This window comes from Bos indicus x Bos taurus, chromosome 4, assembly GCF_003369695.1.
Source record: "Bos indicus x Bos taurus breed Angus x Brahman F1 hybrid chromosome 4, Bos_hybrid_MaternalHap_v2.0, whole genome shotgun sequence".
NCBI classification, from domain to species: Eukaryota; Metazoa; Chordata; class Mammalia; order Artiodactyla; family Bovidae; genus Bos; species Bos indicus x Bos taurus.
In genome coordinates, this window is record NC_040079.1 from 7,652,393 (window position 1) to 7,678,240 (window position 25,848).

The 25,848-nt window shown below is 52.7% G+C and overlaps 1 protein-coding gene across 1 annotated transcript; it reads left to right on the top strand.

Annotated features, from left to right (window-relative positions):
* The first annotated feature begins 6,107 nt into the window (after positions 1 to 6,107).
* PDIA4 (protein disulfide isomerase family A member 4) lies at positions 6,108 to 23,738 on the top strand. The gene is made up of 10 exons (XM_027538720.1): positions 6,108 to 6,486; positions 11,745 to 11,922; positions 12,853 to 13,058; positions 15,062 to 15,200; positions 15,630 to 15,835; positions 15,940 to 16,098; positions 18,713 to 18,864; positions 21,204 to 21,357; positions 21,551 to 21,784; positions 22,494 to 23,738. Exons 1-10 carry the CDS (start codon positions 6,399 to 6,401, stop codon positions 22,907 to 22,909), a joined length of 1,932 nt encoding a protein of 643 aa, XP_027394521.1. The 5' UTR covers positions 6,108 to 6,398; the 3' UTR covers positions 22,910 to 23,738.
* Positions 23,739 to 25,848: the final 2,110 nt, after the last annotated feature.

Sequence of the window (25,848 nt, forward strand, 5' to 3'; positions counted from 1 at the left end):
TTTTCCTTTTCAAAAAAAAATCGTACCTATTTTTCTTTCTATCCAGTTATTTAAAGTACCAATGAAAGTGGGGAAATGCTTCAAATATAATGTTAATGGAAAAAGAAAACAAACAGCATCCAAGACTGGATTCATAGTATCTCAGTTTGTAAAAGAAAATGTGGGTGTGTTTATTATATATGCACACTGACAGAAAAAGATTGGTGATAAACCACAAAATTCACAGAAGTAATCTTTGGAATTTTTTTCCTTCTGATATTTCTTTATTCCTTCCTGTATTTTCCAAATATTCCACAAATAACATGTATTACTATTTTTAAATACTTCATGAAAAGTGAGGTACTTTTCTCTGTTGAAAAAGGTATTTTTCTCTGTTGAAAAACTAATATACATTGTTGTTGTTCCTTGTCTTTTTGTTTTCTCATGAAATTTTTCCTTCATAGCAAAATGATCACTCTTACCTCCTTGTGTCCTCGGACAATCCCTGGAATGTTGCTTCCCAGACTTGCATGTTCCACTTTCTTCTCCCTCAACACCCTCTCCATGGCTGATTTCGTCCATTCACACTTCACTTGCCCATCATATACTCCTATTTCTCCTAAGCTCCAAACCCACATATACACTCACTGTATATCTCTTCTTGGATGCCTCAAGCATCATAAACTCAACACACCCCAGACTGAAGTCATTGCTGGTTTCACCCCTCCGCTTGTCCCTGCCTGCCAGTCACACGTTCCTCCTGTTTGTTCCTCATCTCATTGAAAGGCACCACCAGCTGCGCTAGTGTCTCTTCATTCCCCTCCCCTTTACATCTTGGTCAATCACCAATTTTTACACATCTTTGTTATCACTTTAATATTACTATTTTTCTTCATCCCAGCTACCACCACCATCTCTCACCTGGGTTAGCAGGAGACCGCCTCCTACCTGGTGTTCCTGACTCCAGTCGGTTTCCACTGCCATGTGCCCACCAGAGTGATCTTTATAAAATGAATACAACTCCATGGCATTCTCCCTCTTAAAATTCTTCACTGAATTCTTTTTTAAGTTAAAAATACCAACTTATTTGGCTGCACAGGGTCTTCCTTGCGGCACTGTGAGATCTTCTTTGGTGGCAGCATATCAGCTCTTAGTTGTGGCAAACCTGGGCCCCCTGCATTGGGAGTGGGGAGTCTTGGCCACTGGACCACCAGGAAAGTCCCAAATTCTTCGTTGAATCCTTTTTGTCTGTTTTGTATTTTTGTAATTTCACAGGCTCTAGGGTGCACAGGCTTCAGCAGTTGTGGTGTGAGGGCTTAGTAGTTGCAGTTGCTGCTGCTACTGCTAAGTCGCTTTAGTCGTGTCCGACTGTGCGACCCCATAGACGGCAGCCCACCAGGCTCCCCCGTCCCTGGGATTCTCCAGACAAGAACACTGGAGTGGGTTGCCATTTCCTTCTCCAGTGCATGAAAGTGAAAAGTGATAGTGAAGTCGCTCACTTGTGACCGACTCTTAGCGACCCCATGGACTGCAGCCTACCAGGCTCCTCCGTCCATGGGATTTTCCAGGCAAGAGTACTGGAGTGGGGTGCCATTGTCTTCTCCGAGTAGTTGCAGTTACTGGACTCTATACCACAGGCTTAGTAATGGTGGGCACATGGGCTTAGTTGCTCCCTGGCATGTGGGATCTCAATGGTATGCCAAAGAATGTTCAAACTGCTGCACAATCGCACTCATCTCACACACTAGTAAAGCAGTACTCAAAATTCTCCAATTGCTAGGCTTCAACAGTACATGAATCGAGAACTTCCGCATATTCAAGCTGGATTTAGAAAAGGCAGAGGAACAAGAGATCAAATTGCCAACATCCGTTGGATCATCGAAAAAGCAAGAGAATTCCAGAAAAACATCTACTTCTGTTTCATTGACTACACCAAAGCCTTTGACTGTGTGGATCACAACAAACTGTGGAAAATTCTTCAAGAGATGGGAATACCAGACCACCTTAACTGCCTCCTGAGAAATCTGTATGCAGGTTAAGAAGTAACAGTACCGGACATGGAACAACGGACTGGTTCCAAATTGGGAAAGGAGTATGTCAAGTCTGTATATTGTCACCCTGCTTATTTAACATCTATGCAGACTACATCATGCGAAATGCAGGGCTGGATGAAGCACAAGCGGGAATCAAGATTGCTGGGAGAAATATCAATAACCTCAGACATGCAGATGATACCACCCTTATGGCAGAAAGCGAAGAACTAAAGAGCCTCTTGATGAAAGTGAAAGAGGAGAGTGAAAAAGTTGGCTTAAAGCTCAACATTCATAAAACTAAGATCATGGCATCCAGTCCCATCACTTCATGGCAAATAGATGGGGAAACAATGGAAATAGTAAGAGACTTTATTTTGGGGGCTCCAAAATCACTGCAGTGGTGACTGCAGCCATGAAATTAAAAGATGCTTGCTCCTTGGAAGAAAAGCTATGGCCAACCTAGACAGCATATTAAAAAGCAGAGACAATACTTTACCAACAAAGGTCTGTCTAGTCAGAGCTGTGTTTTTTCCAGTGGTCATGTATGAATGTGAGAGTTGGACTGTGAAGAAAGCTGAGCGCCAAAGAATTGATGCTTTTGAACTGTGGTATAGGAGAAGACTCTTGATAGTCCCTTGGACTGCAGGGAGATCCAGCCAGTCATCCTAAAGGAAATCAGTCCTGAATATTTATTGGAAGGACTGATGCTGAAGCTGAAGCTCCAATACTTTGGCCACCTGGATGTGAAGAACTAATTCACTGGAAAAGACCCTGATGCTGGGAAAGATTGAAGGCGGGGGGAGAAGGGGATGACAGAAGATGAGACGGTTGGCTGGCATCACCAACATGACAGACATGAGTTTGAGTGAACTCCGGGAGTGATGGACAGGGAAGCCTCGTGTGCTGCGCTCAATGGGGTCACAAAGAGTCAGACACAACTGAGCGACTGAACTAAACTGATGACAATATATGTGTAAGTCTGCACACTGAAAATCACTTGTCACTCAATACATATGGAATGAGTAAATAAAGTTGGTAGGGTCTAAACTCAAGACCATCTAGTCTGACCCCAGAACCTCTACTTCTAACCTTTCACAGCAAACACAGTGAATATTTTTTGCTTCTAATATAAAAGTATTCTGTGTTTAAGTTTTACTATTTAATTTCCACAAGGGCATAGGTCTTTTTAGTTATAGCTCCCAAATGTCTGGAACTTCTAACATTTAGTGACAATAAAACTTGAATACTAAAATAATCTCAGTTTGGGCCTTCCCTGGTGGTCCAGTAGTTAAGACTTCAGCCTCAAATGCAGGGGGTGAGGGTTCGAACTCTGATTGGGGAATTAAAATTCCACATGCCTTGAGGCCAAAAAGCCAAAACATTAAAACAGAAGCAATACTGTAACAAATTCAATAAATACTTTAAAATTGGTCCATATCAAAAAATCCTCAAAATATTCTGAGTTTGGGTCTTAAAACATCATCTTAAGAATTCTTACAGTGCAGAGCAGTGAGAAATGGTGGCCAAGACTACTGGCTTAACAAAAAAATGGCCGTGGAAGTTACCTGTATCTGCAAACTTGGAAAGAATGTCTTGTCACAATCTCCTGCAAAAATGTCAGCTTAGTCTTATTCTCAATGGTTGGCCACTCCTGTATGTGTGAACATTTTGCTATTTTGAATCACATTAAGGGCAATAAATACACAAATCATTGGAAGATGCAATAAAAGTTGGCAGCAGCTGAATAACATTATAGCCTAAAAGAGAATGACAGAGTCTGGTACCAGGTCTCAGCTATGCAAGAAATGGAGTTAAGGAATATGGTAGGCATACTCAGGTAACTGCCTGAGCAGCTAAAGGAAGTCTGAGTGTGGGCATGACCTCATTTCAGTGTCTCATCTTCATGAGTCAGGGTGGACCCTTCTAGAAAGAGCTCAGTTCCTTAAAAAAAAAAAAAAAGATAACGTGAGGGAAATGAGTATGATGTGATATTAAGTTAAAAATGTAGAAAAGTCCATGCTAATTGTATCTCTGGCTACAGAGGTGTTTGCCTGAAGAGGCAGAGTTTCCTGCAAATGAATCCCTTTATTTTCAAAAACTTCAGCTTTTCCCCTCTCTCCTGAAAGAGAACTGTATCAGAACCACGGGAGGGTAGTCAGGACCATTCCTGATTTCTCCAGCACAGAGAAGAAACAGATCCATCCTACAGGGGTTAAGTCCCCAAGAGATGGATCATTGGCCTTGTGCTTTCAGGGCATGCAGATGTGCAGCTGCCTGGGTTCAATTTACAGGTTTCTGACTATATATTCTTGGCCTGTGAAAACTGACACAAGTGCCAAGCTGGTGATGACACTGTCACAGATCCACCTGGAGACTATCTAGATGGCGAAGATTATTTTCCCAGAGGCCACTTCTCTAGAGAGTGCATTTGAAGCACATGTTCAAATTTAACTGTAAACATAAGCTAACTGTTAAATGGCAGCCCTGGGGACAAGCCAGGAGCCAGCTCTTTGTGGAAGCCTTCCTTTATTCACAACTAGCTATGAGGATCTTGGAGATAATCAGGAAAATCTCTCTCCCTGAACACAGATTCTCCCAGCTTACTTGTTCCCATAACCAAATTGGATGAGATTTGGGGATAAAGAAAAAACCTAGGAGCTTTTCAACTTGATAAACTAATGTTTTGCTGTTGAGTAAGCTTCTGTCATACACTAAATGTTTTTTTAAAAAGTAAATATTACTTTAATCTCACAAGTAATACGATACTGATTTCATGTATGTGTGTATACATAAATAAATAAATATATATATATATATACATATATGGCATTTTAAGAGGTTTCGTCTCATACCTTGCATCAACAAAGGGTCTTAATGAAATTGGTAGTATTTGTGCCACATCTGGACAAATGGGTTTCAAAATCCTCAGTTTCATAAGGATTCAGAGGAAACTACCAAGAAAGATAAAAATTCTGGCTTGGGACACTATCTTTTTGAAGAGTTTCTTAAAATGATACTGAACTGTTTGATATTCTACATGCATAGCATTCTGACAAATCACTTAGTGCATACTCACCCTGTCCTTGAAGTTAATTAAGTAATGTCTTCCTGCCTTACAAAAAATGAGAGGGGTACTATCAGATTCAGTAGTTGGACAGAAATTCGTTAAATTTAATAAAACTTTCTAACTGTTAAAGCCTGTTGAGTAGTTAGCTTTCTTTCTTCCTGACAATCTATATACACAGAAAAATACTTCTAGACTCTCCAGTTTTGTTTTTTGACCTGTCTTCTGTAACTCTAGGTATATGAATTTCCAGGTGTTAAAGAAACCTCAAACCCCGAGACACATCACGGCTCTATATACAAAAGTCATTATCTTAACCTAGCTTTTTTCCTCTTAAATTGTCAGGAGGGAAAACCTGAAGTCTATAGTTAGAATTCTATAAACCACTATACTGCCTATCCGATATGTCAGTTTTGCAGAAAATCAGGAGAGAAATTGATGACATGAAGCCAAGTTTAGACATGCACCTGATAGCTTTTTCCTAGATAAAACCCTAGAAAGAAGGTTTCTCCCAAACCCTAGTTCTGGATTCACTTTTACTGCAAGCTACCCCGCCCTCAAAGCCAATCTGTGTTTTAATCCAGGAAAGAAACGCAAACTTTCAGTCGCTCAAGCAGAAATCAAAAAGATCACGAACAGGGAGCCGACTGGGGAGTCCCGTTCTCTCTCCCACCAACCGACTAGTTCAGGCCCCTCCTCCGCTTAGCCCTTGAGCCTCGCGGGGTCCCCTAGGTAAGCTCAGACGTCCCCTCTGCCCCTAGCTCCGCTAAGGACACGTGTTCTTCCAGCCCTGTTCTGCAGCCTGGAGCCCCGCCCACCTCGCGCTTCCCAGGCCCCGCCCGCCGCGTTGCCTGCCAATCGCTGCCCGAGGCGTAGCCCGGCTCCGCCCCTCGGGTCCCGGCCCGCCGCCTTTGTTCTCCCCAGCTCCCTCTCTCAGCCTGTGCGCTCCGGGTAAACCGAGTGGCAGCCGCTGATTGGAGGCCGCGGAGCAGCCAATCAGAAGGGGGCACCTCACGATAGCGCTCTGAGCTTTAAACGCGCGAGCCGCGGGGCGCGCGGAGGCGGCCGGGGAGGAGGTTCCACGCGGAGGGTGGTGCCGCCGAGCTTGGACGCGCACCGCGGCGCTCGGGGCCCGCGCCCCAGATCGGACTGGGATTGGCCGGCCCGCGTCTTTCCCCGCCCTCCAGTTAATTGCCAGGGAGGTCTTCGGCGGGGGCGGGGCGGTTTTTCTCTCTCTCGCTTGGCTCCGCGAGACCGGAGCCCGAGGTTCGGGAGCGCCCAGTGGCCGCTCGTGCAAGGAGGCCACGCTCAGCACCACCGCGATGAGGCCCCGGAAAGCCTGGATGCTCGTCCTGCTCCTGGCCCTGGCGCAGCTGCTGGCCGTGGCGAGCGCCGGGGCCCCGGACGAAGGTGAGCGGCGGCGGCGTCTGGCCCGGCCTGCGGGCCGCGCGTTACGGGGTGGGGGCGCCGCGCGGACCAGCAACTTGCTGGAGTTGGAAGGTTGTAGCGGGGCGACAGGATCGCTTGGGAGTTCCGGGAGAGGAGGGCGGCGAGGAGGCCGGGGCTGCCACCGAGGCTTGGACCGCGGAGAGGGTGTAAAGTGCCTTCTTTGCACGCTGGCTCCTTCGCCCTGATTCTGCTCCGATTTTCCTTGGGTCCAGGCTGACTGCCCACTCCTGGGAAGGGGAGCTTGGGAACTGGTTAAGCATTTGAGGTTCACATGCCCAAGGAGTGGGAAGGGAGAGGGGGCCGCTGGTTTCAAAACAGGGCGAGGGCGTGACGTCCCGAATGGGAGCCCTGGGGACAGCCGCGGGCAGCAAGCGTTTTACGCCTGAAAAATGTGGTCTGTAGGTTTGGATAGAAGTTAACTCGAGGGTTCTGATTTGAGGGGGAAAGGGATGGCTTTTGGAAACTGGAGGTAGGTAGCACTTCGGCAAGCATGTATTCGGCACCGACTGTATGTGCTAGTCACTGCGCCAGGTCCGGGAGTTAGGGCTCAGTGTGGCCTCTGCCCATAAAGCGCCGGCTCTGGGAGGAACGTTCGCTCCTACCAGCCATCGGTCCTGCATTTTTCTTTGGAATCGGCTAGCTAAAAATAAGTGGTGTGTGAGAACTTTGAGAATTAGAAAACCTAAGAAAAGACTGCTATTGCTAGAGAACAGGACGGCACATTACTGGCCTTAACTCCTTCCTCTGGCGTTTCTCTGCATAACTAGAGTGTTTTTTCCTCTTGAGTTTGTTCCAATATAAATAACCCCCCTTTTCAGATAGTGTGTAAGGGAAGTGCGAACTTTATACTCTTTCAGATTGAGTAACTCTTATACAAGTTTTATTCAAGAGTCTTTACCCACACAGAAAAGGAAGTTGAAAACCAGCGCTTGGTGAAAAGAACACCTGCCCACAAGAACCAGAGAGCAGTGTCACCTATAAGTGTGTCTTGGGACCTTTATCCAAATTGCCCGGTGCTTATTTAAATACGGAGTCCCAGAATATATCCACCCGGAAGAACGCAAGGGTGGGCCCTCAAGTCAGCATTTTAAACACATTTCATTGACTCGTTAATGTTTGAGGACCAGTGGAGGTGGATGGTAGTTTTGGAACATAGCAGAGTAGCTTTGTCTTGGTTCCGATCAGATGATTCTGTCTTGCGGGGAGCCTCAAGGGGCCTGGAAGAGTGGCAGACGTGGATGGACATCACGGGTATTAGGATGACTGAGTCTGTCATTTGTCACAGGCCACTGATGCACTGGAGACCCTGGGAGGCAGTTGCCTCTAGGGTGAGCCTAGGGATCGTTGTGGTCAATTGGTTGGAGTGGGGCTTCTAGTGGTTACCTTGACTCTTTCCCATCCCTCTCCCTTCACATTTAGCTTCTGTCACAGGTAACTCCTCCTGTGGATTTTATTTTGGGACCACACTTCCCTTTACCCCAGATGGTCCCAGTCTTAAGGGGTTCCCCCCTTCTTTTTTGCTTCCTGTGCATTTTATTTATTTTTGCTGCACTGCACCCCTTGCGGGATCTTAGTTCTCCAGCCAGGGATGCAGCCAGTGCCCCCTGCAATGAGTGGAGTCCTACCCACTGGACCACCTGGGAATTTCCCACCTCTTGTGCATGTCAGACTCAAACAGCATAGTGGTGTCTGGGCCCATCAGTGCCCCCAAGAACGGTTACTAAATAGAACTTAAGCCCTGATGGGTGAGCCTCGGGTTGTCAGGCCTCTCACATGTTCTCACATCTTGCCAACCAGAAAAGTATAAAGGAGATATTTTGATGTGGGTCGTTGCCTGCTTTTCACTTCTGGGAAGTAATTATCAAACAAGGTTAAAAAAACTTAGGGCATCCTGGGAAGAAAGTCTGATGGGCCAGCAAGGCATAGCAGTTGAGTGGTCAAGACCCTCCCCTCAGTAGCCTTGTGCTCCTGAGCAGGTGACTGAAGTTCTGTTTCTTCTTTGGTGAAGGGCATGTAGTATGTTTCCCCAGAGGGGCTCAGAGCATTGTGTAAGAGCTCAGCACAGTGCGTGGCCCATGAAACATGATCAGTTAGATGATGTTATTCCTGAGTCTGTTGTTACGCCAGCTGAGGATGCAGGTGAGGAGATGCTGGAAGAAGTGGCGTGCGTCCAGGCTGGGTGGGATCCGGCGTTGTCAGGTGTCCTGCTGGGAGTGGACTGGGGTTGCAGTGACCTGGTTAGGAGGGGCCCGCATTTCAGGAGTGGCCTTGGCGGATGGGCCCAGCAGCGTGCAGAGATGATGCTGGAGGCCTGTTGAGGAGGGGTGCTCGGAGGAGGATGGCACCCTTCCAGAAGGGGCTGGGAGGCTTTGGGCATATACTTCTGTCCTAGAGTGTCCAGCTTTAAAAGTGGAGCCCTGTAAGAGGTGGTTTCCCCATTAAACTGTGAGATATCTTCCTTGTTGGGATGCAGGGGGTGGGGGCGTTTAGTCCGGGGGAATACGGAGCCAGCACCCTCTCCAGATGCAGAGGAGTCAACCCTGGGAGTTGTTGGCAATTTGGGGAGCAGCGGAAGGTGGGGGCTGTGCCTTAATGTGCTTGAGGATCCTTCATTATGTAGGGAACGTTCTGTCATTTTATTTGTCCTTAAAAATGCAGAATGAAAATCCATTCTTAAAAAAGTTTCGATAAAGGAGTTCCCTATTAGGAGCTCTGTCACAGCATAACTCATGGTCCCCATTTAATCGTGAGCACCCCATCGCTGTAGTGCTGCAGACCACTGTGGGCTGGGGCTAGGTCGGAAACCTCTTTGCTTTTCCTTTTTATAAAATTCGCCTTATCTCTGTGCACTGAACTGGCAGCCGAGTCCCTCTTCCTCCCCAAGCTGTTTCCTCGCTTGAAGAGAGGATTAAGTTCTGAGCTTTCTTTCCAGCCTTCCTCCAGTCTTTCCATCTGCCTGCAGATAAGCTTGATTCTCAGGCTGAGCTGAGCACCCTGGCAGCTGCGCTGCCCTGGGGCCTTCCTCACTGCCCGCAGCAGCTCCCAGATCTGGGGCAAGGCGTACATTGCCTCCTGGACCCCGGCCGGAGCAGAGAACCTTGCACAGCCCCCCGCATTGAGCCTCTGGGTTTGCGGTCCCCATGCAGGCCGTTTCAGGTGGGACCTTCAGGTGAGGGGCCGTCGGCCCAGCCTTTTGGAAAGCCGGTATTAGGGTTCCACAGGCCAACAGAGGCCAGCTGGTACTTGCCCTGCCCAGTTGCTGTGGGTAGTGTTCCTAGAAGTACCAGGAGCCCGGAGCCAGCGGGTGTAAACCCAGAGGTTCTCAAGAGCATCAGGTCCTTAGATCTCCCTGGGACTTCACTGGCGGGCCAGTCGTTAAGACTCTGAGCCTCTGATGCAGAGGCTGCAGGTTCTATCCCTGGCGGGGGAACTAAGATCCCAAATGCTCACCGCGTGGCCAAAAAACATATATAAATAAATTTAAAGGAAAAAAGAAATGAGCTTAGGCCACCAGCCTGGGAGGTGGAGATGGGGTTGAGCCCGGTTGTCTTCCTCTGGGTCCTGCCCCTTCCGCATCCAGGGAACCTGGTTCTCATCGGTCTCCCCAAGCCTCCCGCTGACAGCGCTGGGGGTCTGGGGCTTCTGCAGGCCTGTCCAGCCCGCAGGGCCCCCGCTGTGGAGGAGGGCGGTGGCGAGGTGGCTGGAGAAGTGGGCGTGCTGACAGGCTCGGGGAGGGTAGGAAGAAAATGGGGGGCCGGGGAAGCAGCCTGGCCCAGGGTACACAGGCACCTTCTCAAGTTGGTGGCGTTTCTGTTTGGATTTTAGAGCTGTTTACTCCAGCCCCCACAGTGGAGGACAGGGGCTTGTGAAAGGAAAAAGCTGTGGGTGTTCGAAGGGACAAGTGTGGAGGGAAGTGGGGCTCAGGGGGGCGGGGTGGGTTTTCAGCTTGTTTTTGGTAATAAGTGTACAGGTCGGTAGATCTTGATGATAACAAGCAAAGCTGCCGCCCTGCCCAGAGCAGCCCCTGGCGTGTCTGAGCAGCTGCAGAGGCAGCAGTGGGTCTGGTTTGGGGACGTGGGTGCTGAGATAGGGCAAGTCCCAGGGGGCTCCCGGGTCCCCGGGCAGGTTCTCAAGCCCTAACGTCAGCCCCGCTGTCAGTGTTGGCTTCTCTCCCGGGAAGCATCTCCAAAGAGAAGTAATGGGCCCCTTGAAACGTTCTGCCTTTGGAGTTGACGAAATCGTGCTACCTGCATTTCTGTTTGCTGATGTGGAAGCAGCTGGGAACCTGGGTAACGAGAGCTGCCGTTCAGGGTTTCCATACCTGTAGTTCAGCAGCAAATCCAGTCGAGCCTTGTTGGTGATAAGATGTGCTTATATTCTTGTGTTCTGGGGAAGAGAACTTTGCCGCCAGGTGTCCCACAAAAGTATTAACAGGAAATAAGTGCGGTTCTCAGCTTTTCGTTATGAATGATGGACTGCTAATCCATCTCGGATTAGGAGATATGCATAAAAAATACCCCATGGGTGTTCTGATCCTTCAGGGAAAGGTTGGTGTGTGGAGGAGGGAGGTGGGGAATCATGTTTTACTTACAAAGTCAGCCCGAGTAACCTCCAGGGAGAAAGAGTTGAGAACCAAGATTTGTTTCCTGTTTGTACTGATTTGGGGGGCCAGGCAGTCATCCGCAGGGGCGAGGATGGGATCTTGGAGGCAAGTCCTTCTTTCCTGTGGAAAGCAGAGAGGGTGAGGAAGGGGAACATGTCTGTAGAAGTTAGCCTGGACCTTGAGCACGGACGTGGGGGGACCTACAAAGGGAGGAGCCCGAACACACAGCTTGGATGTGGGTGAGGGGCTTTGCTACAGGGCGGATCAGACCTGTGTGCCGGGAAGGAGGGTTCTCTGTGCTGGGCCGGGGGGCTCCATCTGAGTGGGGGCCAGTCCCACCTCACCCCCAAGTCCTGCTGCAGTGTTTAGACTAAATTCTAGACCTGTAGTTAGTTTTCACCATCTTTTAGCCATCACCTCCCTTTAAGTGAAATCTGAGGTGCCCACCCCACATGCAGATGTATGGGCTCCGGGAGGCCCGCGGTCACCGCCTCTTCTCGTGGTGACCCTCAGGGACCACTCAGGACTCATGACCATTTTGAAGGTGTGGGGTCCTGGGAAGACTTAAGGAGGAAGGTCATCAGTTTCCTAACCTGCCTGGGTGTTTTCTGCACAGATTCTTCTGACAAAGAGGATGCCATCGAGGAGGACGAGGAGGAGGACGAGGATGACGATGACGACGACGATGACTTGGAAGTTAAGGAGGAAAACGGCGTCTTGATCCTGAACGATGCGAACTTCGATAACTTTGTGGCCGACAAAGACACGGTGCTGCTGGAGTTCTACGCTCCGTGGTGAGGACACGCGCCCTGCCTCGTTTCAGGTCTAGTTGGTTAAAAACGTGAACACGTCCTCTGCTAGTTGCAGCTGCGGGTGGCTCATGAGCTGTGATGACACAGCCCTGCGGGGCTGACAGATGCGTCCCCTGGTGCAGGTTCAGCCCCTCCTCCGCCCAGCTGCACGCAGACTGGACCCTGTGGGGACTGGCCCCCCCTTTCCCATCTTTCACCCTCATCGGGCAGCTCGTGGAGACTCTTGGGCTCCTTCTCTCACCTTTCTTCTGCTGTTTTTCCATCTCATAATCCTGTCTTTGCTTTCTCCTGCCCTCCTCAGTCCACTGGGGAGAAAAAAATAGTCAAGATATACATAATGTTGTCTGACCAGCATAGTATGAGATGCTTCGTATAAAGTCTCTAAACAGTCCTCAGGGCAAACCTGTGAAGTTACCTCATTCCTGGTTTATAGATCATGTGTTCTCAAGCATTTTGGTCTCAGGACACCTTAACCCCTTAAATACTGAGGACCTCAGCTAGCTTGTTATGTGGGTCACGTTTATCAGTAGTTACCACATTGGAACTTAAAACTGAAAATGGAAAAAGTTCATTTCTAAGTGGCAGTAACACCCTTACTCGTCAGCATCAGAATGCTGACATCGCTCTTGGTCCTGTAGCGCCATCCACGTCTGAGACGAGCGGAAAAGACAGTGTCTTTCAGGCAGACTTTTCTCTTCACGTGGGGGTGTGGAGATCTTGAAAGTACCTGCCCTCGGTGGAGCTGGGATTCACCCTGGGATTGTTCGACTTCGGGCCGTCTCAGCCTCCCCCGTTTCGCGTTTCTCGCTAACCGCAAACGTTTCCAGTGCCCCAGTTTTTGTGCATACAGCTGGATTTAAGCCTCCTTGAGTACAGTTAACCTGCTTCTCCGCCCTGAAATCTCATTCTCAGGTGCGGGCACTGCAAACAGTTTGCTCCAGAATACGAAAAAATCGCCGCCACCTTGAAGGAGAACGACCCTCCCATCCCTGTCGCCAAGATCGACGCGACCTCAGAGTCGGCGCTGGCCAGCAGGTTTGACGTGAGTGGCTACCCCACCATCAAGATCCTGAAGAAGGGCCAGGAGGTTGACTACGAGGGCTCCAGGACCCAGGAAGGTGAGGGCCCGGAGCCGCCAGAGGAAGTGGGGGCCGGGGCTCCCTCCCCATGAAGGGAGAGGGGAGGGGTTGAGGGGAGAGCAACTTGGATAACAGAGAGGAAGCCCAGCCCAGTGGACTGGCAGCAATACCTGCTGGAACGTCCACAGTGACTCGGATCAGAATAAGCTTGTCCTGGACAAGAAGGGGGTACACTTGACAGCCGTGAAATTCAAGATCTGGAGTCGCTGTGTTAAAGGCCACGGGCCTCGCTAGTGTTGTGGACCAGCGTCTAGCTGGGCCTGACACCCAGGGTGGGGGACTCTCTGAGACAGACTGCCGAGCCCTCGCCCAGAGCTTCTGATTCAGTGAGCGTCAGGTCCATCTCAATAGTCTCTTTCTTATGAGCACCCAGGGCTGGCCAAGCCCCTGGGTCCAGAGCTCACAGAACCACTGGTGTTTCTAAAATCAGGTGCATGGGGCCAGGTGGCATTTCTAAAACCAGGCCTGTTGGAGCTCTACCTGGCTCGCATCAGGCACTACATCAGTTTCATTAAATGAGTGGACAGATAACATTGTGGTAGCCTTCAGCATTTTGAAGGCTTAAAAAAAATAGATTGCTTTCTGCTGCATTTTCCACTCCCAGTGTGGCACAGTGGGCATGGCACCGAGTAGGTTTGGGGTCTTCTTGCCATCGCACAGCCCTGTGTCCCCCACAAGGGCCCCCCTGGCTGGGCCTTGGGCTCCTCATCCGAGCGTGAGTCACGTGGACTTGATCTCAAGGTTCGCTTCGAGCCATTCAAGAGTCTGACCTTTGCAGGCAGGCATGTGTGTGTGTGTGGGGGTTGGTCTGCCCTTGACACCTCACAGCTAGGAACGTGGTCCGGTTTGGCATCTTGAGGGCAGTGTTTGGCGCAGCGGGCTCCCTGGGCACCAGACCTCCCATGTGTCTTCAGAAGGGGCTCCCCCAAGTTGAGGGCCCCCCCCGCCCCCGGGCCTCAGTCTGCCTGCACCAGGAGGCATTGCTGTTCGCGCTCCAGTCTGAAAGCTGGCGCTTCGCCGCAGTGCTTCTCGGACCTGGCTCCTGGGCAGATTTCAGGGCCACAAAGGGAGAGAAACAGTGGGCAGCCGCTGCTCCTGAGAACCACTTGGGAAGTGCTTTGTAAGCATATATTTAGTCTCCGGGCACCTAGGCCACAAGTGGGCCTTTTTGCAACTGCTTCGCAGGCGATGCTGGTGCAGCCTAGGTGGCCTTGGAGCTACTGCTGCTCCCATTTTTTTCAACTTCAGTTAAATTTTATGCTGTGTGTAACGTGCCAGTGCTCCGTGTGCGTGTCTAAACACAGATGTATTTGTACGCCTTGAGAGGAATGCTCCCCAAACTATTACTAGGCATATGCGGTTGAACACTGCGAGGTGACCTTTCGGGGTGCGCTTAACAGTCTCATTCATCAGGCTGGGCTAGACTGCCTTGAGCAGTGTGTGTGGACATGTGATGGGTGGTGGTTGGAAACCTTGGACCTTCGGGCTCTTCACCATGGTCCCCAAACTGCGGAGGGGCCCTGGCTATAGATGGGCTTTGTTGTTCAGTAGCTCAGTCATGTCCGACTCTTTGCATCCCCATGGACTGCAGCACGCCAGGCTTCCCTGTCCTTCACCATCTCCCGGAGCTTACTCAAACTTAGGTCCATTCAGTCGGTGATGCCATCCAACCATCTCATCCTCTATGGCCCCCTTCTCCTCCTGCCTTCAATCTTTCCAAGCATCAGGGTCTTTCCCAGTGAGTCAGCTCTTCACATCAGGTGGCCAAAGTATTGGAGCTCAGTATCAATCCTTACAGTGACTTTTCAGGGTTGATTTCCTTTAGGATTGACTGGTTTGGTCTCCTTGCAGTAGATGGGCTTGGGTTTCAGGAAATCAAGCGTGTCCTGTTCTGTGGCCCTATGTTCTCTCTTCCCTACCCTCTCCACCTTCCCCTGGAGCCAGGGGCCTTCACGTGCTTGGTCTTGTGGGGTTTCTTCCAGAAATTGTGGCCAAGGTCAAAGAGGTCTCCCAGCCGAACTGGACGCCTCCACCAGAAGTCACACTTGTGCTGACCAAGGACAACTTCGATGAAGTGGTGAATGATGCCGACATCATCCTGGTAGAGTTTTATGCTCCCTGGTAAGATGGTGTCGGTCTCCCGTGACCAGATACTGGTTAGGCCCATCCTGTACCCGCTGTAGCTCGGGGCAGGGGTGGCAGGAGACAGACCCCTGCACGTGAGGCAGAGCCAGCCGAGGAGCTGGCAGGTGCCAAGTGTCCACCGTGCACCAGGTGAAGTGGGCACGGCTGGGAGGGGTGGTTTTAGAGTCTTTGCTGGGGGATAGGATAGGTTGAAACTCCCGCCTCCAGCTGTCCAACCAACAGAACTGTCATGGCCTCTCCCATCTCTTAGCCCATGTCAGGCTTCCACACTGCCTGGGGGCTTCTCTGGCTTGGCAGATCTCTGCAAGTCACCTGGGAACTCAGGCTGGGTGTCTGCGCATCCTGTAGCTGGGAGGCTGCGTCCACTCTGGAACAGGCTCCTGACAGAGCTGCTCACTCTCGCAGGTGTGGACACTGCAAGAAACTGGCCCCCGAGTATGAAAAGGCCGCCAAAGAGCTGAGTAAGAGCTCTCCCCCGATCCCCCTGGCGAAGGTTGACGCCATAGCGGAGACAGACCTCGCCAAGAGGTTCGACGTCTCCAGCTACCCCACCCTGAAGATCTTCCGCAAGGGGAAGGCTTTCAGTTACAACGGCCCACGGGAAAAATACGGTAGGGCTGCCGCCTCTGGGCTCGGTGCGGGGATCTTCCAGTACCTCCGGGCGCCCCGGAGCCCCGAGCCCCCAGCCCCGCTCAGGCGTGCGCTCTGCTTCTAGGGATTGTCGACTACATGATGGAGCAGTCCGGGCCGCCCTCCAAGCAGATCCTGGCCCTCAAGCAGGTCCAGGAGTTCCTGAAGGACGGGGACGATGTCATCATCATCGGAGTCTTTAAGTCGGAGAGTGACCCTGCCTACCAGCTGTACCAGGATGCGGGTGAGGAGGGGTCTCAGGCCAGCGTGCCCGCGCCCAGGCCTTCTGGGGCTGCTGCTGTTGTATAAGACCCCTGGGCGTCGATTTAGGCTTGAGGAAGGATCGAGATTGCATATGTGGGAACGGGCTTTCCTTTCTGGGGTTGGGGATTGGTTCTCGGTTGCCTTAACTGCACGTGAGTGATGCGATCTCTCAGGAAGCAGACGAGAGGGCTGTGCTCTCTCCTTCCTGGGTCTGAAAGGAGGGCAGGGGCCCTGTCAAGTTCATCCAAAGTCATTACCTCCTTCCCTCCTCTGCTGGGGCCCCTTCCCAGAGCCAGCCCTGCTGCCAGGGGAGGGTCTTGACCAGAAAGGAGGGTTTCTGCGTCAGACCTGGGTTGGAGTCCCTGTTCTGTGGGTGATTAGCCGCCCCAAGTGGGCAGTCAGTGACTCGGTCAACCCGCAGATCTCACAGCCAACAGGGAGACCTGTCTTGCATGGAAGGTTGTTACATTAGTGGAGATAAAGTGGTGGAAGTGCTCAGCCAAGTGCCCGGTGATGCCAAGTGCCCAGTGAGGCTGGTCTGGGAGGCAAAGTTAACCACCACCTTGTCTCAGCAGTGCCCCATGGGGGCCAGGTCCTCGCCGCCCTGGATGGCCCCTGGGTGATGAACCAAAGACGGTCTTTGGGGGACAGGCAGGCTCCTCCTGGTCTTCCCCAGCAGCTCCTGAGTCCCCTGGACCCCTCACCCCATCATACACGCCACAACGGCTTGGTTTTCTACTTGGAAGTCGTAATCGTGATCTGTTAAATGCCCTGCTTGCCACTTAGTGTTAATGTTTGTGCCGCACGGTCCCAGCTGTGCATGTGTCAGTTGCAGACTGACGTTGTAAAAGTTACAGTGGGGCTGAAGTCCATTCGTGCTTCCTCAGTCTTCACTGATTCAGGAACCGGGTCATCCAGCTGTTCTAAAAACTTGCAGAGGGGGTCCCCTCGTCCACCCAGGGCCACAGGCAGCCACGGAGCCCCAGCCCTCACATCTGGGTGCCTGTAGATCCCCAGGGATCGTGTCAATACGTGGGTGCTGGTGCTCAGGGCTGGGGGGGCCCGAGTGCTGCCCGTCTAGCCGCCGCATATCCAGTCTGATGCCTGTGGCCCCTTGTTGCCGGGCAGGTTAGGCTCAGGTAGGGGTGACAGTCACGGGGCCTGGTGCGTGGACTTTGGGGAAGGAACTAGAGACCGCCCCAGGGACACAGGGCTGACAGGGCAGGAGCAGAGGGGGTCCTGGCAGGAGGATGGGGTCTGTGAGCGAGGGGGCCGGGCAGGAAGCTCTGGAGGTGATGCTGTCTCCTCCATGGCCACTTGATCACAGATACCCACGTGTCTAGTAGCTTAGAACAGGTGGGAGACTGACCTGCAACACTCCTCTGGGTGGCTGTTTTGTTCTTAACGGTGGTCTGAGAGCTCCCTGACCTGTTTCTACAGGAGGGACTGGGGCTCAGGGTGGTGAGTAGCTGGCAGGCCTCAAGTCATAGCTAGTAGCTCCAGAATTGTGATTTGAGTCCAAGTCTGTCTGAGCTTGTCCAGACTGCTCCCTGCTTCCCCTGAGACGTGCTGTGCCCTCAGCTGCCTGTTCGGTAACCCAGTCACAGGCCCACCTTCCTGGGACCGCAGACTCTGCTCAGGGTGGATCGGAGGCCTTGGTGAGGACAGAGCAGGAGGCCCGAGGTGGTGCCCTTGCGGGGTCCAGGGCAGGGGTTGATAGGCTGGCCCACGGGCCAAACCCAGCCCTCACCTGGTTCTGTAAGTTCCCTGGGGACACAGCACGCTAGTCAGCACAGAGCTGAGTTGTCAAGACCATGGGGTCCGCGAAGCTGAGACAGTTCCTGTCCGGTCCTTAAGAAAGTTTGCCAGCCTCCATTCTGGAGTATCTCCATGGGGTTGCATTGAGAGTTTCCCGAAATTTAAATTAAAATACGTAGGGCTTCCCAGGTGGCACAATGGTAAAGAATGTGCCTGCTAATACAGGAGACTCAAGAGACGCAGGTTCAATCCTTGAGTCGAGAAGATCCCCTGGAGGAGGACGTGGCCACCCACTTCAGTATTCTTGCCGCAAAAGTTCCATGGACCAAGGAGGCTGACGGGCTACAGTCCGTGGGGTCACAGATAGCCAGACACAACTGAGTACAGCACAACATATCCGTAGAGCAGAAAAACTGCAGCCCAAACGGGCCACTTGAGAAGTGAGCTCCTGAGCAGACGGAGGGTTTTCATGCCAGACTCAGGAGGGTCAGGCTGGTGGTCTGGGTTAATGTGCTTCTCAGCGTCAGAGACCACAGTCAATCCGAGAGATGAAGTTTTTCTGTGAAGGTTCTGATTGTTTATTTTTATTCATTTTTTTTTCAGATTTATTTTAAAAATAAATTCAGATATACATAGATTTTAAAGTATTACATCTATACCAGGTTTTTTAATCCAAACTCCTTTCAAGTGTCTAAGCTCTGGATATTATCCACACAGCGTTCATGGTTAATTACACCATTTTCTGGGCATTTGGTTTGGCTGATGTGGGTAGAGTTGAATCTAAATCATTTAAGCAGTTTAATAAATTGTGTGTTATTTATCGTTCAATTCCTCAGCTAACAGCCTGAGAGAGGATTACAAATTCCACCACACTTTCAGCACTGAAATAGCAAAGTTCTTGAAGGTCTCTCTGGGGAAGTTGGTCGTCATGCAGCCTGAGAAATTCCAGTCCAAATATGAGCCCAAGAGCTACGTGATGGACATCAAGGTGGGTGAGGGGTGCCAGCCCCGGGGCGTCCGATCATCCTGAAGTTCTCTCGGTCAGGCCAGGGTCACGGGGTGGCGGGGATGGGGGAGGTCCTCACATGCCCAGTGGGTCGTGGGGCTGAGGCCCTGGCGCAGCTCCACCTGCTTCTGCAGGAGGGTGGCCCCCTCTCCATACCTCGTGATGGGCCAGCTCCTGGCCAGGCCGTGCTGCTCCTTCGGAGAGAAGCCTCACTCGCCGGCAGGTGGCCTGGGTGCTGAGGGCTACGAAGCACTGACATGCTGCTCTGTTCACTGGGTAGAGCTGTGGGTGTGGCCTGTGGACCTGGCCTTTCCCTCTTCCTTGGGGCCCCCCCGCTCTCAGTCTTCCTAAAGAGGTGACACACTCATCTCAAGAGGGGTGGGTGAGCTTGGGTCCCACTTCATGTTCCAAGTGCTTCCCAGGGGCCATGAGCTCCATGGAACAGATACTCTCATTTGGAGGAAACCTTACCCTGATAGCTCAGTTGGTAAAGAATCCGCCTGCAGTGCAGGAGACCCCAGTTCAATTCCAGGGTCAGGAAGACCCGCTGGAGACCGGATAGGCTACTCATTCCAGTATTCTTGGGCTTCTCTTGTGGCTCAGCTGGTAAAGAATCTGCCAGCAATGCAGGAGACCTGGGTTTGGTCCCTGGGTTGGGAAGATCCCCTGGAGAAGGGAAAGGCTACCCACTCCAGTATTCTGGCCTGGAGAATTCCCAAAGTCCATGGGATTGCACAAGAGTCGGACACGACCAAGCAACTTTGACTTTACATCTTGAATTCAGATGTTGTACTTGACAAGCAGAGACTGGGATGCAGAGAAGTGAACTAACGCCTAGAGGGTCCCACAGCCGTTTAGGAGGAGACTAAGGTGACGGGCAGGTGTGCTCTGTCCCCAGCCAAGACATACGGGAGAGGTTTCATCACCCCTGCCCCTCCGGCTTCTTTTCTGTTATCCAGAGATACTGACTCTGGGTCCACAGAGGAGCCCTGATGAACTTGAGATCTGGGGGCCATAGGAACCAGACACAGTTCTGTGTGGTGTGCCTGCTCCCAGGGAAGGGGTCTGTCTGTAATTTTCAGTAGATTCTCGAAGGGGCCCCTGACCCTGAAAGGTTGAGATCCGCAGTCTGTTAAACACATCACTGCTACTTTGCTCTTTTTGCTTCGGCCTGATCTTACATTCACCATTTTTTATTAATGTATTGGTATCTTTTATATACCAATTTTGTCCCCAGAATTATTTAAGGGCTGCTTTGTAAAAATTTACGTAACATAACATGCAATTTTAAAAAATGGATCTAGGCGTTAGGACAAAGGGAAGACAAGGGCAGGACGGATAAGATGAAGCCAGATGTAAAGTCAGCACACACAGCCTGGAGGTGAGGAGACAGTCTGCTGCAGACGTGAGTGAGGAGGGCTCAGGCATTGAGTTCCCATTTGGGCCCGTGGGTGCTGAGTGCTCCGCGGTGGAGCACATACATCCTGGGTGCCCCCAGAGTTTGTCTTCTCTGCGACGGGCGGTCCAGGGCCATCCTGATGAGAGAGGCCCCCACTGCCCGCTGTGTCTTGTCCCTGCTGCCTCCCTGACCGTCCATCCAGATGGGACTCAGACTCTAGGGGAAAGAGGGGGTCATCCACCACTTCTCCTGCTGAGCAGATGGCCTCACCCTCCTAGGCCTCAGGTTCTGCATCTGTGGTGCAGGTGTCTGGCCCCTTGCTCTTCCCCAGGCCCCTGGGTTTTCTGTCACCAGTAGTCAGGGGTGGGCTTTCTGCAGGCAGAGCCCAGAGCCCCAACGGCCACTTTGATCATCTCATCCTGTAGTGTCCCCGACAGGCTACTGTGGGGTTGAGCCAGAGGAACGTGAGACCTTGTGCCCAGTTCAGCTCACCTTCACACCTTTGTCATCCGGGAGCCAGGCCTCCCCCCAGCAGATCCCAACTGACCTGGTCAGCCAGCCCTGACCCAGAGGGAAGGGCGCCCTGGCTACCCGAGAGGCTCACTTGGGGTTCACTGGGGGAGTAGGGCCCCTGTGATGTCCCTAGTGAAGTCGCTCAGTTGTGTCCGCCTCTTGTGATCCCATAGTCTGTAGCCTGCCAGGCTCCTCCATTCATGAGATTTTCCAGGCAAGAGTGCTGGAGTGGGTTGCCATGCCCTCCTCCAGGGGATCTTCCCGGCCCAGGGATTGAACCCGGGTCCCAGCAGTGCAGGCAGATGCTGTACCCTCTGAGCCACCAGGGAAGCCCCGTGACGTCCCTAGGGGCAGACTTTTCCCTAGGCCGGTGGCAGACAGCTGCGCCTCACCTGCCCCTCTCTCGCAGGACTCCACGGAGGCCGCAGCCATCACGGAGCACGTGGTGAAGCACACGCTGCCCCTGGTTGGCCACCGCAAGGCTGCTGATGCCAAGCGGTACACGCGGCGTCCCCTGGTGGTCATCTACTACAGCGTGGACTTCAGCTTCGACTACCGCGCGGGTGAGCCCCAGGCTGGGGGGTGCGGGTTAGGACGGCCTCGGGGGTCCTCCTCCCAGGGGAGTTGCCACCGCCTACCCTCCCCGCTTGATCAGGGGGGCAGCTGGGAGTCCCGTCGGCCCTCCTCGAGCCGCAGGGACGATCAGGCGGGACCAGCCCCCGGAGCCCTGAGCCCAAGCCCTCGGTCCCCTCTCAGCCACTCAGTTCTGGCGGAACAAGGTCCTGGAGGTGGCCAAGGACTTCCCCGAGTACACCTTCGCCGTGGCCGATGAGGAGGACTTCGCCACGGAGTTGAAGGACCTGGGGCTAAGCGAGAGCGGGGAGGAGGTGAACGCGGCCATCCTGGATGAGGGCGGCCGCAGGTTTGCCATGGAGCCCGATGACTTCGACGCCGACGCCCTGCGCGACTTCGTCACCGCCTTCAAGAAAGGTGGGCCCGCACCCCGCCACCCCCACACCCACACCCGCACCCTGCTTCTGCAGCCCCTGCCAGCTTGTCTTTGGGACCCGGGCCTGTGCTTCCTCTTGGACCCAAGGGTGCACAGCATGGGAATGGGAGAATCCCTGTTCTTTGCTCCATTTTCTCTGTTTTTGTAATAGAAACAGGTGTCTTAGAAATCTCAAAAAACCTTATTTTAAAAATTAAAGTGCAACAGATAAGTTTCTTGTATGTGGTAAACTTGCTTTGGCCTTGAATGCAGTGTCTTTCTGATCTGACTGGGCACGTGGCTCAGGGTTGCTGTTGCCCCCGCTAGGTGGGCAGACCTCCCTGCCCATCCTGTCTGCTCAGTCTGCTGCCCGCCAAGGCTTCCAGCCTGCACACTGCCCTCTTAGTGACCCCTCTGTACTGGCAGCCTCTCTTGTGACTGCCCCTCTGAAAGAGGATCGTGTCTGCTAGGTCTCTGGTGCGACTGGTCATCTGCACCCCCTCTGGCCTTTGCAGGGACTGGAAAGTACAGGATTTGGGGGAATCAGAACCAGGGGCTGGGCTCTGGAGACAAGGCCCAGCCTGGCCGTGGCGATGTCTGTCTGCCCCAGCCTCCTGCACGTCGGGCCAGCCTCCCTGCCTGGTCCCGTCGTGGCCACCAGGGGCTGGCCTTTCGGCTCTCACACCCCCCCTTGCTTGCTTTCCCTGGCAGGAAAACTGAAGCCAGTCATCAAATCCCAGCCGGTGCCCAAGAACAACAAGGGGCCGGTCAAGGTCGTGGTGGGGAAGACCTTTGACTCCATCGTGATGGACCCTAAGAAGGACGTCCTCATCGAGTTCTACGCGCCCTGGTGCGGGCACTGCAAGCAGCTGGAGCCGGTGTACACCTCCCTGGGCAAGAAGTACAAGGGCCACAAGAACCTGGTCATCGCCAAGATGGACGCCACGGCCAACGACGTCACCAGCGACCGCTACAAAGTCGAGGGCTTCCCCACCATCTACTTCGCCCCCAGTGGGGACAAAAAGAACCCAATTAAATTTGAGGACGGAAACAGAGACCTGGAGCATTTGAGCAAGTTTATAGAAGAACATGCCACAAAACTGAGCAGAACCAAGGAAGAACTTTGAAGGCCGTGGGGGTCTGCAGAGGGCGAGTGCGGGAGGGACCGGACCCAGCGAAGCTTCCAGCGGTCACTGGCGGGGCCCACGCCAGCTGCGAGCCTGGTGGGCTTGCTCACAGGCAGTATCTCAAAGTGTTTTGGTTAGTTTTGTGTTTTAATTTTTTTATACTCTGGTATTTTGCCTTCATGCTCTGAATACTAAATAGATATGAATGACTCAGTAGATTAGTCCAGAATTTTACAGAGGAGACATCTATTTTTATTGTTATTTGGGGTTTGATTTTTTTTTTTAACTTTTCACCATCTTTAATATATTTCTTCAAAGCAGGCAAGTTGAATTCTGTGTGCATTTTTTTCCTTTTTTAATTTAAAATTAAGAAACCTTTGCCAAATTGTGTTGCCTTTTGCCTTTTATTTGATCGTCTTCTGAGGAATTGTTAGCTGAAGATGGGACTGCTGGTTTTTGTTTTTTTTCCCGTCGGGGCACGAAGTGAGAATGGTCACCAGGCGCCCTGCCAAGGACGTGATTTCGGCCCGACTCGGAGCCACCGCCAGACCGGGAGAAGCAGCATCTCTGCAGGCGTGGACATCACCGTGCCTTCTCCTCCCAGACCGAGGACCGCGGGCAGGAGCCTGTTGCAGGTGCCCCCAGGCCCCTGAAGTCAGGTCCTGAGGCTCAGCCTCCGAGAGGTCGCCCTGCCAAGGCTAGCAGCACCGCCTTCAGAACCGCCGTGGCCGAGGCGAGATGAGCCAGGGCCCAAGTGGAGACTTCGGGGTGGCAGGAAGGACAGGGTAGGTAGGCTGACGTGGTGGAATAAAAAAATGATTGAAGACAAGCGTCCGTCGCTGTCTTAGAGAACACAATCCTGTCCCAGGGTCTCGGTGCCCTGGACACGGAGAAACCTGGTCTGGGCCTGGAGGGGAGGCTCCCAGCCCGCCCACCCTGCAGCGTGCGTGTGGCTTCACCCCAGTTGTGAACGTCTGGGGTGGGGGCTCCTGACCTGGGCGAGGCCATCGGTGGGCCCTGCTCCTGTGTGCGGGTGGGCAGTGGTGGAGGACAAGGCTCTGGGTGTGCCTTGGAGCCGGGCGGAGGGCACCCGCCGGGATGGGAAGCTGGACCGGCCCTCAGAGCTCTGCACGATTTGTGTGATGAGAGCTTCACTCGGGAGTTCATTCCCCAGGTGTGCTGTCTGCGCTCACCTGCTCCTAATTTTGCTGATAGAAGAACAGGTGAGCTGGAGGCTGCTCTGAGCAGAGGCTGATGTGTTGGCTGCAGGAGCTGGGCGCGGCAGGGTGGAGGGCAGCCCGCACGGGAAGGGGCAGTCCTGATGAGCCTTCCCAGATGATCCGCTTGCTAGTTGAGTCTGGCCAAGGTGGACTGGGCGGGTGAGGGTATCCGGTGAGTCCCCCAGTGTGACAGGTGGATGAGTAGGGCTCCTCCCACCCACCCCACCCCATCCCCGAGTTTGGGCCACAAGCTCACATGAGGCAGTGTAGATGTGGGGCTTGAACCTTGTCCTTCAGCCTAGAGGCACTCATGCAGCTCACCTGGACTTCCGTGCTGGTCGGGGAGACTTCACACAGCGCACGTGGGACCGCAGAGGAGGCCCGGGCGCTGGGAGGGGCGAGATGGCCTTTAGAGTGGAGTTTGAGCTGAGACCCGAGGATGAGTTGGCTGGAGCCCAGCAGAGGGTGGGAGGGAGTCAGTTCAGCGTGTCCTGGGACTAGAAACATTTGCCGGATGTGTGTCAGAAACACATGGTCTCGGGCTGGGCCCCGGACCTGCCGAGTCGGAATCTGCACTTTTAAGAGGAGCCCAGCAGCCTTTAACACAGTGAATGCAAACACCCAGAGGCAGAAGTCAAAGTATCTGTCTACTTATGATATTCAGTCTGGAAGCCAAGTGGCCCGATGGAGGATTGGGTGAGGTCATCTTGTACTGACTGTAGAGAGCAGGCCCCTGGGAGAGCTGACCCTAGGCTGGTGAGGGAGCTGACAGGCTGGTGAAGGGGACTGGCAAGGCAACTGATGACAGTCCAGTGTGATCAGAGCCAGGGTGAAGACAAGCTGGCCCGGGGAGTCCAAGCTGGGAGCCTGCACTAGCCCTTCAGAGAGGCTGCCCCGAGAGCCCAGGGGAGAGTGAGACCTTTCCAGGTTGAGACAGCAGGTGCAGAGGCTAAGAGGCACCGAGCCGCATTTGTAGGGAACCAAAGGTCCCTATAGTCAGAGCTATGGTTTTTCCAGTGGTCATGTATGGATGTGAGAGTTGGACTATAAAGAAAGCTGAGCGCCGAAGAATTGATGCTTTTGAACTGTGGTGCTGGAGAAGTCTTGAGAGTCCCTTGGACTGCAAGGAAGTCAAACCAGTCCATCCTAAAGGAGATCAGTCCTGGGTGTTCATTGGAAGGACTGATGCTGAAGCTGAAACTCCAATACTTTGGCCACCTAATGCGAAGAACTGACTCATTGGAAAAGACCCTGATGCTGGGGAAGTTTGAAGGCGGGAGGAGATGGGGATGACAGAGGATAAGATGGCTGGATGGCATCACCCACTCAGTGGACATGAGTTTGAGTAAATTCTGGGAGTTGGCGATGGATAGGGAGGCCTGGCGTGCTGCAGTCCATGGGGTCGCAAAGAGCGACTGAGCGACTGAACTGAACTGATAGTTTGGGGTTTTCCAAGTGACTCAGTGGTAAAGAATCCACCTGCCAGTGCAGGAGACAAAGGAGAAACTCGGGTTCCATCCCTGGGTCGGGAAGATGCCCCTGGAGGACAGAGGAGCCTGGTGGGGCTACAGCCCCTGGGGCTCCAGAGAGTCGTACATGACCGAGCATGCACGCACTGATGGTTTTAAGTAGGTAAGTGATGTGATCAGATCAAGTAATCGCGGGAGTCATAGGTAATATTTATTGGACATTTAGCAAAGCCAGGCCCTGTGTCTAGCA